General features: G+C 38.1%; 1 protein-coding gene across 1 annotated transcript; it reads right to left on the bottom strand.

Moving 5' to 3' along the window:
* Nucleotides 1-2,932: 2,932 nt before the first annotated feature.
* On the bottom strand, nt 2,933-11,149 carry LOC139949620 (uncharacterized). Its single transcript, XM_071948059.1, has 3 exons — nt 11,008-11,149; nt 4,743-7,138; nt 2,933-3,711 (listed from the first exon to the last, which is right to left on the bottom strand). The coding sequence occupies exons 1-3, from the start codon at nt 11,120-11,122 to the stop codon at nt 3,412-3,414; spliced, it is 2,811 nt and encodes a 936-aa protein (XP_071804160.1). The 5' UTR covers nt 11,123-11,149; the 3' UTR covers nt 2,933-3,411.
* Between the last annotated feature and the right edge of the window lie 8,378 nt (nt 11,150-19,527).

Below are 19,527 nucleotides of genomic sequence, written 5' to 3'. Positions count from 1 at the left end.
TACAAAAAATTGAAAATAATGGACACTGGTTAACTTCAATAATGGAGGTAGAAATATAACTTTCACATTTATCTTTAAATAAATCACTTTTACTTGCTTATTTATTTATTTAAATAAAACATAATAGATTAAGTGGATGAAGTGTATTTGAATCTTCATTCTAAATATATAATATAAAATAAGTTATTTTTACACAATTTTTGTTAAGTACATGATTGCTTACACATGTTGTTTTCTTTACAAGTCTTTAAATACATATACGTATTTACAAAGGTGTTGAAAGTATGTTCACTGATAATGTTCCTCGAATTTGTTAGTCACGTTTCAAAAATCACAACAAACATCACAGTTTAAACAATCAAATTGACAATGGTACAGTAAAACCACATTGCAGACAGTGCATACACATTATATTTACTGTATTTTGTCTCCCGGGTTCGGGATTTAAATGTTCGGAATGCTGTACGCAGAGATGTTATTCTTACTTTATCATGATGTTTAATACTTCTCTATTTAAACATGTCTGAATGACAAACAAGGTTGTTTGGTAATCTGAAAACTACATGTGTTCGAAGTAGCACTATTTCTCCATTGAGTTGTGTTTGTTCAGAAAAGAATCGATGGTAGACAACTCAAAACCATTACTGAAAAGAGATTTACACATGATTCTACCGCAAATCTCACCTGGTTATAACTCCCACCATGGAAAGTTTCAAAGCCTACCTACACGTACCAATCAACACTTCAAACTTAAACATCATCGCATTGCTTTTGGCGGGAAGGAGGGCCACCCAGGTCAGAATTTACCCGGATTTCGGGTCCAAGGGAGCCTGACTCTTTCCCAGGTCAGGTTGACACGGAAAGTGGTTTAACAAATGGGGTTTCAACACGGAGTACGGCTTCTGCGTCAATTTGATCATTTTCTGGGTCATTTTGACACAGTTCCGGGTCAAACTGAGTGATGCACGTTCTAAATGTTAAATTTGTCATAAGTATGACAAGTCGATTTGCCAAATCAAATCATAAAAGCAACTAAAGTTTGATGGCAAATTATAAGAAATATGAGCTCAGAAAGCTTCAACCAACTCAATAACAATCTGCTTCTGGCAAGGGTCGTGGGTTCGAATCCCACCCGAGTAATACGCATGTGATGTTTTTTGTTCACAGGACTCGGGCAAGTACTGAGTATACAGTGCTATTACACACATCGGTGTATGGGTACAAACCAAAATTAATATTCCTTATCCCCGATGCAAATTTAACATATCTGCTTTCTTTGTACACAAAATGCACTACCACTTTGTGGTTTGACAGAATTCCTTCGTCACAATAGTTATTAATTATTAAATTATAAATACATTAAGCCGAAGCTCGTCGCGGATTTTGGTTCAACGACCCTGCTGAACGTTCAATCTCTTTCTCTGAGGATAACATATTGCTATGGCGACGGTAGACCACTTTATGACTACAACTGGCCACTAATGTTGAAAATGAATAAATATTGCCAATGTGGGAACAAAACTATGTGTACAAATTGGTAACTAATTTTGTTTCACAATATGCAGATTTCCACCGAGTTGAAGATACAGCGTGCAAACTTCTTATAAATTATGATTTTCCAGCAAACTGCTTAAATTCATGGTTTGGCATATTGACCCGTTTAACTTGGTCAAGGTGGTCCAGTGGTTAAGACTGCATGACTTGCAATTGCAAGGTTTTGGGTTCAAGTCCCTCAAGCTAGCAGCCGATTTTACAATAACTAGAAATAAGTACAATCGTCTAGTTACTGGATCACAATTTATTGACTTATGCAGTTAAACCTAAGTTTGAACAATATGAGAGAGATTGGCTGTTGCCAACCGTTTGTGTTTACTTCCCTTCTGTGAGTTGGTCGAGTTTCCTTTGAGGTTAAGATAAAAAAATAAAAAAATAAAAAATGCAGTCATATTTTTGAAAAATCATATGTACTTTACACATCACTGCTGCATAGGTACGGGTGGGCGGGGATTGGAGGCAAAAGAGGGAGGTGGATCCCAGTCATCGTTTATATTCAACAAACCAAAACCGCAGATCTTTTCATACTATTCTGAATTTCAAAACACCACAATCTTGTTTTGATAAATATCTGACACATTCTAGGAATTTCAGTCCATGTTTGATTTCTTCCAGATCAAATAGATAACTCCAACCCCATACAATCGTAACTATGCCAACCGGAAGTTCACAATTAGTTCATCCTTGTCCGTTGGCATCCTTGAACTTTGCCGACTAGGAATGGGAATCCCTAATGCAAATATAGAAAATATAATCCCGGAATTGAGTAGAGTGTGGTTTAATACATCATTGGAGTATTCAAAGCATGGTTGAAGGCTGTACTCATTCCCGGTTTAACTGAAGTGGATAATGAGTGGTATGCGAGCGACTCAATGTGCGGTGAGATTTTATAAAGCATTGTTAAATACCAAACAAAAAAGGAACTATGCATGTGCACAAAACAAACATAATTAGGTCTTAATTAAGATCTTTTACAAATACTTAAAACCTACGACAATAAAACAGCTATTGCTGTGGTGCCCTGTGCAAAGTTCCATTACAAATTTACTTTCTTCATGGAAGTGCCAGTCCCTTTAATAAACCAGAGGAAAATGGCTGTGCCCCTACAAAGTTCATAGGCCTGTATAAGATATAGCATTAATTTAATCAGCACTTATGCTGTGTATGGTTTTTTTTATAGCGACTACTGCTTTGGCTTGATCATCACTTTAAACAGCCGTTGACGCATATGGAAGCCCCTAGCAACACCCTGGGCTACAGCTGCAGCCATAGCAGCTATCTCAGCACAAACGAGTAGAACTGAAATGAGTTTGCAACTAGCGCCCTCTGTCGAAGAAAAACCTGAAATGTTAAACTGCAGAAACGAGCGGGATATAGCAGTGTTAGACACCACATGCGACATAGGTATTTTGGCTGGCAACCTTTATTTCGTTACGTATAAATGCTACATTTTGTCGATCAATTTAACCAAACTCTTCCTAAACTAAGGATTCATCTTATAGGACGAGTTAAGTTCCGTATCCTTATACGTTATGATGCTTATTGAACCAATCCTAAGTTAGGACGATCGTTTACTCGTCTTTTAACACTCGATATATGATTAATCCTAGCGTTTCGAGAAATCGGCTGCAGGCCTGTTTTCCCATGCCTCAGGACAAAGTCAATTGGCCATTGAGGAACAGTACTGCAGGATCGATGTTTATTATTTATATATAAGCCTAAGTACTTTATTTGTGGAAGAACATTTAACTTTTAACTATAGAAGACGGCAACTACCATCACAAATATATTTTGTTAAAGGTTCGATGTGACATAGGCCTACATGTTTAGAAACAGTTTCATTCATTACCAGTGACGTCACTGTGCTGTATCAATATGCTCTGATGGTGAATGCCTCCCACACAGATCTTTCTTCTCATGCGACGATGGCAACACTTTCTTCCCTTTCTGTATGGTTTTCCTGCCTGATGTAGACTCTTGCTTTAACCCGAGTTTTTCCCTCCACAGCGCCCTCACTTGTTTTGTAAACGTAAAGGCCAGGAAAATGTAAACGCCTTGAATGGAGGTTAGAATGCAGAAGATGTACATCAGGGGTTCGCTATCCAGTACGACTGCCAGAAGGTTGAATATCCAGGTGAACGCCAACAGAAATCCAATCTACAAAGACAATAGATTTTGAATAATATTGATAAAAACGCACGGTGTCGAGTAGCACCACTTAAAGGGGCACGGTCGTCGTGATCACAGGGAGTCTGTGGCCAGACAATAAATTCTCAACTCTTCACTCAGTTTACTGAACACATAGACGCAATACTGACCGTGGCCCACTTGGTGTATCCCAACATAATAATATGCATAAAATGACAAATCTGTGCAAATGATGTCTCATTGGCCATCGAAGTGGCAGGAAAGTAGCGACAGAATAAACCTTACTGCAAAAGTGTGTGCTTTCAGATGCCTGAGAAATGCTTCAGGCCGGAAGTCTTTCTAAGATTAAAAAATTTCAGTGAGAAATTACATCGTCATCAAAAACTACGTTACTTCTGAGGAAGTCGTTTCCATAAGGTTCTATCAACAGCTCTCCATTGCGCGTTTCCAAAGTGTTTATGCAAATACATTATGTTTAGTAATTTTAAAGTGTCCAGTGGGTGGCCCGAAAACATTTTATATGTGATGTGATGACGGTCAACGCGCGCGCGCGTGTAGTGTAGTATTAAACTGGGTGTGTTCCAGTTTCCAGTTTCCACTGTCCTAATTCTGAAAGTCAACAGTTTTCTGAAAGTTGTTTATTGTAACTTCTTTTTTAAAGCCATTGGACTCTTTCGGTAAACAGTATTGTCCAGGCCCCACACTTCGTGTATCACAACTTCTATATCAAATAACAAACCTGTGAAAATTTAGGCTCAATCGGTCATCGGAGTCAGGAAAAAATAACGGGAAAACCCACCCTTGTATCCGTGCGTTTCGCCGTGTCATGACATGTGTTTAAAATAAATCCGTAATTCTCGCTAACGAGAATTTATATTGTTTTACTGTTTTCTCAAAAAGTAAAGCATTTCATGGAATAATATTTCAAGAGAAGTCTTTCACCACTACCTTCTGTAAACCCTGTAAGTTATTTGTAAATCTGTGAACTTTTTTTTTCTTTTTCTGTACCGAAAGGGTCCAATGGCTTTAAAGGGGCTTACCTTGAGAGAAATTAGAACGTCTCTTCTTGCACGGCTCTTTTGAACTTTCTTGGAATAAAGTTTAGCAGAGGGCGTCCTTCTAAACGTAAACCCTGTCAGTATCCAGACGAAGAGGGCAGCATTTGTCACAAGAGACGCACAGATTGGGATCAAACTGGCCAATAACCTGGCGTATCGATCAATGATGTAACAACTTCGTGTTCCGTTGACTCCGACAGACACGCCGTAGAGGGCGTTATCCAAAGACGCGTAGATGATGATGCAGATGATTATTATTGGGCAAGGTGCTCCCCAGCCGAAGATACTGTACATCAAGAAGGATTTACGATGCTGGGTAGCGGCCGCTGGCTTAGCTTTCGGTCCGAGAGTCCTGGCCAGGTACAATGCAAGAGCGTTGGTCCAACTAAATGTTGCAAGTATGGAGTAGTGAAGAAACACTGCCAGGAAGGTGCAGGATGCCTTACTTACAGACTTCGCAACATCATCTCCTGTGATCAGAAGTAAGAACTGACTCAAGAAGACAGCAACAATAAGTGCCATGACGCATTTACCTGGTAGGTTACGTATAGTCTTAAACACAAGATAGGTGATAAAACTTGCCACAAGTGCCAACATGGATAGAATGATACCAATAAGTGTCACTATGGTTAAACCATGCACGCCTGGCTCTTTGATGGAGACTAGATAGTGACATACCAGAGCGCCCCCAGTGTCGAGGATGAGATAGTTTGTATCTGTTCGCTGTGCATCCTCTTTGAGAACAAAGTCACTGCCATCCAATGCCACCAAGGAGCAATTCAACTGAATAGGTTCTCCACAGATGGCGACTTTGTATTCTTTACTTAAAGACTTGTTTCTTTTTTGTTTGTAAGTTATCTGGTGAACTGTTTCCTCCAATGAGTACAGACCATTAAAATGGCGAACGTAAACAGCACGCGAGTTGTTCCAAGATGTCAAATACACGTCACTTTCATCAGAAGTGGTGTAGTCATAGCAACTGATGTTGGATGAAGACAAACAGCCAATTTTTACACTAAGACGGTGTACGGTGTCCATTAAAGGACATCTAAACATGTTCTCTATTACATCACTCAAGTTGTGGACAGTTGTGTTTACCGTTTGGATAATGCGCACCACACTGGAGCAGTTGAAGTCCGAAGCTTTTTGCACATTTTCCAGTTTAGAAACGCACCTGTGTATCGGAATATCGGGTTGTGAAGACATTTGCAGACATTTGTTCAACGACTCGCATGGGTTTTCATCATCATGTCCACAAACAACCACTTCAATTTCCATATAACTTGGCGAGAGGCAGTTTTGATTATCAGTTGTATCATCCTCGAGTGCACTTGACGCTTTTTGGAGACAGACCCCATCTTCATATCCAAATTCCAGTGGACACTGCAAAACCCGACAGCGAAGCGAGAATGGATCTAAAAACTCACCCTCCTCACAGGCAGTTTGAAACTCTTCACCAAAGTAGGAATGTGAACTCTCACTTTCTCTGAAGTCTATAACTGCCGTTAGAGGCGTTGTAAATAACAAAGGTGGTACCAACCTGAAAGAGTTACAGATGTTTATTTGCGGGTCGATTCCACCGTTGCACAGTGCACAGTACCAATTCCTGTATATAACTTCTGTTAGTGGGTTCACTGCAGCGTTCATGTAAGATTTACATTGCCCGATTACGAATTGGTTGTCATACCCAACTGGGCATGTGTCAATGATATTTGGGAGGCATGCTCTTGAGCTTAAGTCAGTGGGTACGAATTGAATATGAGGTTGGGTTCTGTCTAAATTGGGTGATGATTTAAGAATATCAATCATCGATACGGAATAATTGTCAGCTTTCCAATCTTGAAGGACAGCAGCTGATATCTTGATGTCCCAACTCATCACACTTGACAACTGCAGACTGTGACACAGCACACAGTAGATGTTACGAAATGACGTCATGGTGTTGTCATGTGATGCAAATGGAAGCTGAACCATCAAATCAAAATCGTCAACAGAGGGCGCTTCGCAGCGATTCCGGATGATGACGTCATTCCAAGATGGCGGACACTTGGAAACCATCCAGACGCCGTATGGTAGAGTGTACCACCCACGGAAAATTGTGAACTTGGCTATTTCTGTTGGTACAACCACGCATGCGTGGTAGTCTAAGTTGATAAATACGTCACTGGTGGTTTCATTTGATGGCCTGAGATCGTTTCCCGTCAAACGTTGCAAAGAAGAAGCGGGCTTTGAGCTTGCAGTTTCAGGAGGGTCTTTGCAACAGTCGTTGAACTTTGTACACAAATCGTCACAGAAACAGAGTGGTTGGGGTGGTTTGAAGGGACAGGTCATTTGGCTGTCGTATTTTTCGCAGGTTCCCGTTGCATTGCTGTAATCATCTGAAAGCAGAAAACAGTCACAATTAAAATCAAATATTATTGTGGAAACCATTTTTTCTCTTAATTTTATTGTACCTGGCCGTTAAAGCAGCGCTATGGAATTGGCCCTAATCTCAACGCATGGATGACGCGGAAATCTAGCTGCAAACGCCAATTCGGCCATGGTCTTTATACCATTTCCCTCCAACCAAAATAACCCTCCGCCATCACAGTAATCTATATCCCACACTGAGAGTAAGATTTTAGGCATGAATTGTCGAATACAAACTGTCTTGATGACGAGAAATGGGGAGCTGCTGATTATAAAACACTGTGAGAAACGGCTCCCTCCTGAAGTAACGTAGTTTTTGAAAAAGAGGTAATTTCTCACTCGAATAATAAAAGACTTCGGCCTGAATCCCTTTATTATGCATCTGAAAACACAACTTGTGTGACAAGGGTGTTTTTTTTCTTTTGCTGTTTCCAATATTCTCTCGCAACTGCGATGACCAATAATATATTGAGTCAACACAGATTTGTTATTGTACGCATAATTATGTCAGGATACAGGATACACCAAGTGAGAAGAGTACTGGTTTTTGACCGTCGCTGATTGGTTTTTCTGATTAGGCCTATTGACGGAAGGAGTAGACAATTAACAACTAATGAGCCGTCTAGACACAATGTTGACTGCGATTGTTTAACTAGTGAACCTCATTAGAGCCATGCTGTTTTAATCAACAGGGAAAAACATGAAATAATATAATTCATGGGATCAAGTATTATACTGATTTATATTTTATTACAATCACTTTTTTATGTGATGGGGAGCTTACTTTAGGGTTCACGCTTTAAATTACAGTGTTAGACTCAAACTACTGTTATATAAGTATACAAGTTAGATTTTACCACAACGTTCAGTTATTAACAGCATGTTCGTTAAGTAATACCATAGGCTTATACTATGAATTTGATGAACTATTCTATGAAAGTTGATGAATCAAGTGAATCTTTTAATTGAAAATTTCACAGGTTAGTTTCAATGTTGTGAACGGTTAAAACAAGTTGGATTTTTCTTCCTGCATGAAATATTCGCTCCTGATTTCCGTTGATATCTCATAAACGCCGCCCAGTTTTACTGTTTTATATTATCTACAGTTATATATAGGATTAAAACAATCGAACGGTTAAAACAACCAAAGGTATACATTCCCTTTAAGATTAAAAGGTTGAGTTTAACCATAGCTGTTAGAGTGCTCGTTGTACGATGTATTTATTGAAAACAAAATGAAGGGGATTGATCTGCCAAAATCATTGAAGAAGTCTTAATTTGTATCTAGACAACCTTGAAACTATATATAGCATGTTTGTTTTAAAGGCAGTGCACACTATTGGTAATTGTCAAAGACTAGCCTTCACAGTTGGTATATCTCAACATATATGTATGAAATAACAAACCTGTGAAAATTTGAGCTCAATCGGCCATCGATGTTGCGAGATAATAATGAAAGAAAAAATAACCCTTGTCACATAAAGTTGTGTGCGTTTTAGATGGTTGATTTCGAGACCTCAAGTTCTAAATCTGAGGTCCCGAAATCAAATTCGTGGAAAATTACTTCTTTCTCGAAAACTACGTCACTTCAGAGGGAGCCGTTTCTCACAATGTTTTATACCATCAACCTCTCCCCAGTACTCGTCACCAAGAAAGGTTTTATGCCAATAATTATTTTGAGTAACTACCAATAGTGTGCACTGCCTTTAATACTGACTTTCATAAAGCCTAGGATATAGTTTTAATTAGTGGAAGCATGGGGTGATATTCTAGTATATGTTGTAACCACAGGGATTCTTAAGTAGGTTGCATGGTCGTTGTATGGTTTGATAGCAAGGAGTTACTGTGGATATACCTGATGGGCTTCACGGCCTTTTTTGATACCAAAAAGAGTTTATTTTATTTATTTATTTATTTATTTATTTATTTATTTATTTATTTATTTATTTATTTATTTATTTTATTTTAATTCTTCAGACAATAAAAAGCAAAACAATAAAACAAGCACAGGCCGTCCAGGGAAGGGCAAAAGTCCAAAAACTGTCATCAAAAAAAAAGATGTCCTCTCCCAGACCTAGCTCATAAAAAAACACAGCTTGGGCCTGGGCTCCGGATTGCAATTTTTTGCTGTAGTTATATTTCTGAATTTAATATTCATGTTAAAATAAGCATACTTTCTCAGTCTACAACCTTGCTTTGGGATTTGTTTAATCACTGAACACAGATTGTAAAAAAATATGCAAGGTTTTCATTGCCCAGGCATTTTTGAAAGTGTGTAGAACGTGAAATGAAGTAAACCCGCATAAAAAAAACTGTCTGACAGATTAGACAGTACTTAAAATTACAACTCGGCGTAAGCAATACCATGAACAATGTAATTCTTTGAATGTGTTAACTGACATGAGCTACGTTTGGTTGTTTCCCCCCTTAAACTGGTCTGTCCGTATAGACATTGTGTGTGTTTGCGGTTTTTTACGATTGGAACTGCGCATTTTAACACTACGTGGTAACATCCGATCTTTGTACCAACTTGAATGAAATAGCTTTGATATTAGAAACGATATTTTGGGAAAGCCCACGATGTCGCTCAATCAAAGATGTTTGTTTGTTGACTAGTACCGTTTGAATTTTGTAAAACAAAAATGTATTTTGTTAAATTTCAAAATTATTTACTAAATTATGTTGTACGTAAACTTACATGTGTTTGGGCAGAGTCAGTCATTGTGACTAGAATTGTATTGGTCGAGGCACTCAAGCCATCATAAGAAGCAATTTACTGGCAGCCAGTATAGAAAGTCCATTCACATTTCTGTTTTCCATATTATTTTCATAGAGATGGTGCGTTACAGCTAAAATATCGTCTCCATGTGTGCTGTCTTGTTTCCCTTGGCACATGGTCTAAGTGGTTACTTCAAAATTGCATGGACTAATTACCCCGTTTAAAATGGCTTTAAAGTGAAGATTGGGGCTCAATGTCATAGAGGTGCTACACACAAATTTGCTTGGCATGAAATTTCTTCTTTGATAAAGACAGGATTACCAACCAAATTATATTCGTTGCATATTGCTTGATACTGGTATTCAGCTGTTGTTTGCTTATCCTGAGTATCACATGGAAACTTGGTTGGTAGCCCTGTTTTTATCAAGAAAGAATTTCACACTTAGCAAATTTGTGTTCTTAGCAGCTCTATGAAATTGGGCCCAGGATTACCAACCAAATTATCACATGATTTTCAGGATAAGCAAACTACAGCTGAATACCAGTAACAAGCAATATGCAACAAATGGAAATTTGGTTGGTAATCCTATTTTTATCAAATTGTTGTGCCTAGCAGCTCTATGAAATTGTGCCATGGTGATCACTCTTAAAAATAATGGCAATAACATCAGCTTTCAATAGAAGGAATTTTGAGAAAATTTTCACTCAGAAGTTTATGGTTATATAAATAAAAAAAGGTTTAAGTTTTTTGTTATGCCCTAAAATGATTTTGAGAAGCTTAACTGTCATTATAACGCTTTTCAGGTTGTGTATTCATATTAGAGAATATTCTTCCTGTGTTGATGTTTGGCGATATCTAAAAAACGCGACCACCATTTATAAACACAAGCAGAGGCCACCCTGAGAAAGGCAAAAGAAAAAAAATGTCATCAAAAAAGATGTGCCCTCCCAGACCTTGCTCGTAAAAAAGGTAAAAATTATGCTAGAACATTGATATAATAATGATATCTAAAATGAAATGTTCACATACCATTGCTTTATTAAACATACATCTACATTTAAGATAAGATTAAAACAATCGAACAATGTCAAAAAACAAAAGGTTTACTTAAAACTCACCTGTATTTCTGAGATGACCCGAGTCTTGCAGTGACTCTGTCTGTGCCACAGTTCCTGTCATCAGCATGAAATTCAGGCTCGCTAGCGCCAACCCATAACTACAAACAGGCGTCATCTTTGTATTTGGGCCCCTAATAGTCTCTCTGGGATGATTTTGCTTGCTCGTCAAGGTACTTACTGAGCAACTGTGACAAACTATGGTTTATATATAAGCCCGCCACAGCTTGGAGAAACGGTGATGTGATGATTACGTTCTGCTCCTGTAATCCACTAGACTTGGTTCCAAGTCTGTGATCATGGCTTTTTAAAATTAGTCTACCCGATAGCCAATACATTATTGCATGAAATAACGCCCTCTTGCAGATTAACCCCCGTCTTTGGGCGCGTCACGGTGATAGCTAATAATGTGGGGCGTTTTTGTAGTGGCTGATGCAGAGGACTAACCGCGATATCAGACTTGAAATTAAGACTAGTAATCCATTTGCGCTCAAGCGAGACCAACGAATAATTTGAATAATTCAGTTTCTAAGAAACAGAAACAGGTTGTCACCGTACTCTGACTGTAAGTAAATGTTGTTTTCTTATTCTCAATTTTAAGATACAGGATCATAATGTAAAACAGCCGTCGTGCTGATATTTGTATCATGTATAAAGATCTTGAGTAAGTAAATAAACTAAATAAATAAATAAATAAGTATATATATATAATATACTTATAATTATTATTATTATTATTGACAATCACACTATATAAGATATCCATTCCGTAATTCAGTTACAATGTTTTTACATTTCTAACTCAACCAGGTCTTCATCAAGTTGAACTGTTTGTTCTTTTTGTTAAAACAGAACTCAGTCAGCAGAAATCACATCCAGATGTGTTGAAACATTCTGCTTTGTCTCCATTTCTTTGAAGTCCACTAATACAATTAGGAGTTAGGCCTACTAAATGTTGGCACTCATCCTTATGTAGGACTACAAGATTAAGGAGAGCAGAGTGGTGCAAATGCATCCACGCTCTTCAAAATGATGGCACCCCCTCCCCCTTATGCCGAACCTAACCCTGTTTTATATCTTATTGTGTGGAATTGCAACCAACTCTTTCCAGAACAGCAGCATCCTTTTAGGAAAGCTACACCAATGTCAAATGTAAGATTGTGTTGATGCACATTTAGACTAACAGTATACCTCCACAAATTATAATAGTAACAATAAACACAAGCTTGGTAAAAAGCATTGCAGCTGTTGATAATGTATAGCATTTTGAAAAACATTCCCTTCAAAGGAATGTGGTTACAGAGAGGAGGATTCAAAACCATTTCATTCTGAGAAACGTTTCTACCTAAAACGTTTCTCAGATTGGGTGTTCCAATTAGGGATTGCTCTTCCAGATTATTCGGCAATATCGCTTTAAATGAAATTTTCACACGTTAGTTTTATTGTATAATGACATGGCACCGTGTCCTTGAGCAAGACACTTAACCATTGCTTCGTCCTTCGGATGGGACAGAAAGCCGTTGGTCACATGTGTTGTGTAACGCATGTAAAAGAACCCAGTGCACTTATTGCAAAGAGAAGGGGTTCGCCGCGGTGATTCCGTGGTTGTGGCTGCTTAATGCGCCGTAGCACCTTGTAAACCCTTATTAGGTGCTAAATAATTGGGTCTCAGAATTCATCACTGCAATAACCTATCTTTCTGAAAGTTTGTTATATACTCAGCGCCTTGAGTACCTTGTTTGGTAGATACGTGCGCTATGTAAGACTACGATATTATTATTATTATTATTATCATTATTATTATGTATATGGGATTAAAACAATCGAACGGCTCCAAAACCAAAGGTATACTTTGCCTTTAATGCGTCCAGAAGGCAACATCAGTAATGCAATGCGGAGTGACAGGATAAAGCCATACTGTCTTGAGAGCCATTTCTTGTACCATTTTAACATAACAGGCCAATGTCACCTGCCAAAATGGGTCAATGCTCGAATGAAACCTCGTACGTGTTCTTCGTTTTACAATTCTGAAGTACATGAAACGAAGAAAAAAACGTTCTCAGAATTCTTAGAATCATCTGTCTTTCGCCGCTCCCTATCTGTTTAACCAAAGACCGCTGGGATGGGGCTTGATAAGCTTGTGCAAATTCCTGTTCAGGGTGTAGTGAGGCATGATAAGTGATTCAACAGCAACTGGCGCAATTGCACGTTATAAAATTCACAAGACACCTCCAAGACATATACCAATATTCATTTCATTGGACTGTAGTATAAAATAATGAAATAAATTGATTTAAAATATGATCATTTGTAAACAGCACTGCTCAAGATCTCATTAGTATGATCATGCGAGCGTGATCTGATGACCAAATTAAGCAGGTATTATACCCCATGCATCCTATACGTGGAAATGCCTCGTCGCATTATTATTAGCAATAATTGCATCTTGCGGGGCAGACAGGTGCTGCTGATGAAGACGGGTGCAACCTTGAACAAGAAACAACCACTGTTACTTACTGATATTTAACAGTTCGAATCTCTCAGCTTACCACTGATTTCACAATGACTAGAGTAATGATATTGACGTCGAGTTACTGAATCACAATTTATTGACTGGCGCAATTCATAATCATATACGTTAAACCAATGTTTGTATGAGAGAGATTGGCTGTTTATATCCCATTGTGGATGTTTGTCGAGTTCCCTTGATGGGAAGATCATCTAAACAAACAAACAAACAAACAAACAAACAAACAAACAAACAAACAAACAAACAAACAAACAAACAAACAAACAAACAAACAAACAAACAAACAAACAAACAAACAAAACAGACAAACAAAACAGACAAACAAAACAGACAGACAGACAGACAGACAGACAGACAGACAGACAGACAGACAGACAGACAGACAGACAGACAGACAGACAGACAGACAGACAGACAGACAGACAGACAGACAGACAGACAGACAGACAGACAGACAGACAGACAGACAGACAGACAGACAGACAGACAGACAGACAGACAGACAGACAGACAGACAGACAGACAGACAGACACACAAACGAACATACCCTTCATTACGTAATGCTAACTTTTTATAATAACGCAAGCTATAACCTTCACAAACTGCAGTGGAAACTATAACCTATCATTGAATGTTACCATGGAGGAAGGAAGAGCCTTCCTCCATGATGTTACCAAGTCTGGAAATTATACACCGTTCCATTCTTATTAGACGATCCCGTGAGTTTAATCTGATAACAAGATAGAGCAAGCACTTTGTGTGCCCCCCCCCATCCTAAATTGATACGTAGACATGCATGGTTACACAGGGGCAGTAATTGCATCTTGCGGGACATAGACAGGTGGTGTTGATGGAGATGAGAAACAACCTTGATCTAGGGACATCCCCTGATATTACCTAGAACTTCATGCATATTAAACATAACCTTCATTACGTAATGCTTACTTTTAATTATAATAGGGGATGTCCCCTTAAAATTCATGCCTAAATTAAAGGCAGTGGACACTATTGGTAATTTCTCAAATAACTATTAGCATAAAACCTTACTTGGTAACGAGTAATGAGGAGAGGTTGATGGTATGAAACATTGTGAGAAACGGCTCCCTCCGAAGTAACCCAGTCTTTAAGAAAGAACTAATTTTCCACGAATTTGATTTCGAGACCTCAGATTTAGGATTTGAGGTCTCGAAATTAGTCATCTGAAAGCACACAACTTCGTGTGACAAGGGTGTTTTTTCTTTCATAGTTATCTCGCACCTCATCAGCAAGTAATATTTTTAAGGGAAGCCTTCAACCACCATTATTCTCAGACTGTGTGAGTTTGTACCCAGACCCTTTAACAACAAAACAACGATCATTCTGATTCACTTCATCAGTTCACATGGCAGTTTGTTTATTTGGCCAGTTTCTCAAAAGTGCACGGTACTTGGTGAACTATGGATTATAAACATTATGGCTAACTCATTAATGTTCTGAACCACCAAAATTCTCAGAAAGGTTTAGGTGTCTCTGCAAACCATTGTATCCCAATCATTCCACGTGAAGTTACAAAATTCCTTAATATGGCGAATTATTTTAAATTGCCTAAGATCATTTACTTATTACAAACATCACACTCGAGTGAAGAGATTTGTTTTTACCGAGAAAATAATTCGCTTCACTTCGTCCGAGATGAACACACGATGATGTGTAAAACGTCAACGGGGTATGGCCAGCATATGTGAATCAGTTTTCTTGGAAGCTATATAGTACACGTGCTGGGAAAGTTTGGAGTGCATATTCGTCATGAAAAGTCTGCCATCTGTGGCCATCTTCAATTCAGAACACACACAAGAAGCTGTTTTCTCTGCATACCGTATCAGAATAAGTCATGCCAGGAAATGTTATGGTATTTTGTTAACTGTGAATGAATTTGGTTTGGATTTTGACAGTTGATTTCTTTCAGGAGAACAACACTAAACTCTTTGATTCCATACAGATGGCATTTTGTCTCAATGTCTATCAGTATCGGAATGAATAAATGACCTGCTGTCAATTTTACCAAACTCTTCCAAACTTATATAGGATTAATCTTAAGAATTAGGACGAGTTAAGTTCCTTAACCATAGCAGTTAGGACGCATTGAACCCATCCTAAGATAGGACGAGTAACTCGTCATAGCGTTTCGTGAAATAGGCTGCTGTGTCGTGGATAAGAGCACCGAATTCAAGCTCTGGTGTTTCTGCTGAACGGCAGAGTGTGGGTTCGAGTCCCAGTCGTGACATTTGTGTCCTTGATCAATATACTTTAATTTATAGGTTTTCTCGGTCAAATTCGGCAAATGAGCAGTCAATTTCATTTTCATGCGTTCGAATTAAAGCTGTTTAGCCTCTCCAGTTGTTACTGCGTTTCAAATTCAGAATTCGTCCATTCAATTTCGTTTTGAGTCGAGTCAAATTCCTTTAGAACTCTGTTAAATTTAGCGTATCGTCATTCTTTTTCCTGACACACACGCCTCAAGAAGCGTCTGCGAATTTGAATGCTGCTTTGATGATTTCTTAAATTGAATGACTATTTTGTTAAATCGAATGACGCAACATTACAGTTGACTAATCATAAAACGAAATCGAATTACCCTTTTCAGTAGCATTCTATTTTCGCGCGAAATAGAATAGGTTGATGGTATAAATTGGCTGCTCATTTGCCGAAATTGACAAAGAAAACCTATACTATGATTGATCCGTCCTTTCGGATAGGACATTAAAGGGAAGGTGTACGTTTTGTAATCGCTCTTAAAACCAATGCCAATATAAACTTACTTGGTTAGAATACAGCAGCTTTCGATAAAGCATTTCGAGAATAAATACACGTCGAAGTAATGTGGTCAAGGAAAAAACATAGGGCCTACAGTTTGAATCCCACAAACTTTAATCTGAGAAACGTTACTGTCAGAAAACAAAAGATTGTTTTGTTTCAACTTTGGAAATGAAATGTTTTGGGTTAGTTTTATAGTTTGAAAAAATACATAGGCCTATTTAAAACAAAATCAAATGGTTCCAAAACCAATTGTATACGTACACTGGCGTTGTGCACGTATGGAAGATTCGGGGTTAACCCCAGTGTGTGTTCACACCACACACCCTTGTGAGGTCGTATCAGGCTTGCGAGATACATTGATTAAGTTTACTGTCATGAGGCTTCCTTGTTTTCATAACTTTATATTAATAATAATAACATCAACCGGAGCTATGACCTGAAGTAAACTTTAGTGTTAAGTATTCATCACTCAGTTGACGAATGGAAGTTTCAGCTGTTGTTTACGTTTAGTCCAGAAAAGAAAATTCCTCCTTCGTCAAGATTTATCCCCTGGCCAGGTGTGTTCAATTTAAATTAGCGCACGTATACATGCAATATCGGCAATTATGTCATCATGTTGACCGCGATGATGTCAGTTACTCTGCCCGAGATTCAGAGAAACTAACGGGGTACATGAAGTGTAGCCGAGACGGTAAGGTATACCGTTACGGATCGTTGATCCTCCCATGAGACTCATCGTTGGTCACAGCTCTTAGCATCTCCGAGAGGATTCCAATATTATAAATCCCGTAAATCTTCATATAAATTGGTAAAGGAATGTCTACATAGCAATGACACCAAAACATTGGTGCTCCCAAAACAAGGCATGGAATTTCAGCTAAGGATGTTAAGGTCCGCATAAAGTATCATTTTGAACTAAATATTAACATGTTATCGGATTTGATGCCGCTTGCATTGGTGAGGTAGCAATATATATTTGGTTTGCGGTAAGCATGTGTATTATCTACTTGCCATGGTAGAATATGTTCTTTAGAGAACTAGAACTGTCTTGCATAAAATATGCATGTTCTACTACCGCGGAGATTTGTCGGATTTTTGGGAGACTTATCAGATCTGAAAAACAATTATCCTGCATTTTTTTACGAGAAAATATGAATGGATTCATAGCAAGTTGGCTTTCTCATTTGGTGAACATTTGAAGAACAAATATTATTAGAATTCCTCTGTGCAACAAAACGTCGTCTAAGTTGCATTCATTAGGCCGATTAATCGATACTTAAATTTGATAATTACGTCAGCAGCGACTAAAATGTCTTCACAAAAGACTAAATACCATTACATTGTTGATAAACAAACCGCCCTGGATGGCATGGTCGGCCGAATGTTAGCAAAACATTCAATCGTGTTAACAGATGTTCCGACCAAATTAAACATTTTGTCACAAACTTTAAATTGTGGCCATATGTTCTTTTTTTTTGCATTTATGGCATTCCAATGTTTTACAACCTCGAGGCTATAAACGTGGTTGGATTCGACGTTAGTGTGAAAATACCATGACAGTTTGTTGCTGTTTCCTCAGCAAGCAGCGATGATATTCGACTGAAACTGCCATATGTGACATTTATATATTTCGAAATAATTTGCCTATTATAAAGCAACATTATGTTAGGAATAATTAATCGATATGACCTTACCTTTAAAGACCACGGGGGATCAATTTGACTAATGATGCAGGTAGAGCGTGCAAGCTGTCTTTGATTGAAGATCAAATATTAAAATGTCAACGCTCCACACTATAATAACAAGAGGGGAATGAGATTGCAGTTTTAAATGATGTACTGTTTAATGTTTATAATGTCAAAGACCAGTCTCCTCCCTTGGTGTATCTCAACATAATATGCACAGAATAACAAACCTGTTAAAATTTGGATATTTGAGTTTACTTTTGGTGTTTGGCAAAAACTTTGTGTATCCCATCAAATGCATAACATAACCAATCTGTTAAAATGTTGACTCATTCGGCCGTCGAAGTTGCGATATCAGAATGGAAGAAAAGAAAACCCTTTTCGCACAAGTTGTGTGCTTTCAGATGCCTTGATTTCGAGACGTCAGCTGAGGTCTCGAAATCAATTCAAATATTTCAGTAATAAATTACTTTTTGACTCAAAAACTACGTTATTTCAGAGGGAGCCGTTTCTCACAATGTTTTGTAATAATGTCAACAGCTCTCCATTGGTTGTTACCAAGTAAGTTTTTATGTTAACAATGGGTAATTACCAATAGTGTCCAGTGCCTTCAAACGGTATACTTTTGGTATTTGTCAAAGACCAGTATCCTCACTTTGTGTATCCCAACAAATAACAAACCCTTTGAATTTTGGGCCCAATTGGTCATCGAAGTTGCAAGAAAATAATGAAAGAAAAACTGTCGCCATTGTTGCATAGATTTGTGTGGTTTCAGATTTTCTTCTTCTAAAACTATACTTCAAAGGGGGTCGTTTCTAACAATGTTTATAATATCAACAGCTCTCCAGCGAGCTCTTAAGATTTCATGGCCATAACATTTTGGAGAAATTACCAAAAGGTTTACCTTCCCTTTGAAGAAGGTTGGTCCATGAATATTTGTATATTGTTTCCATGAATAAATACAAATAAATACAATTATAGCAATGTTGACCTCACCAAAAGAAAAAATAATCAATAAAAAGACATACACCGAAGATTATACAGTACACATCACACCCTAATCAAGAAATCATGCATGACTGCAGGCAGCGACTTCACGAAAAACAAAATGGCCTCCCGCCAGTTTCAATTTGGTCATCTTCAGGAAATCACTTTGAGAAAAAATGATGTCCTAATCATCACGTGTGTGGTACCCGACAGATGCACACGTAAACTACACTCATCACATTTTGCCCACGGCAAGGAAAATTGATTAATTTGTGTTCGTCTGTCCTAACATGACTTCTGGCAAAAAGTAATAATGACATGAAATACCTGTGAGTTCAAACCGGGGTGCTTGCGTAAAAAGCCTTGTGACAAGGCTATAGGAAAGACCCTGCAAGCGACCAGACGTATCGTCCATTATAGCCTCGGGCCTACATTTTGAAATAATTTTAAGATCAGATAAGAGGGAGCAGACCCCAATTTCGCTTAAACATTTCAGCCCACTTAATTCACAACAACGTTTCGGT

This window comes from Asterias amurensis, chromosome 17 (genome assembly GCF_032118995.1).
Source record: "Asterias amurensis chromosome 17, ASM3211899v1".
Classification (NCBI taxonomy): domain Eukaryota; kingdom Metazoa; phylum Echinodermata; class Asteroidea; order Forcipulatida; family Asteriidae; genus Asterias; species Asterias amurensis.
The sequence above is the reverse complement of the archived record's forward strand: the minus strand, read 5'-3'. Positions and strand labels throughout refer to the sequence as shown.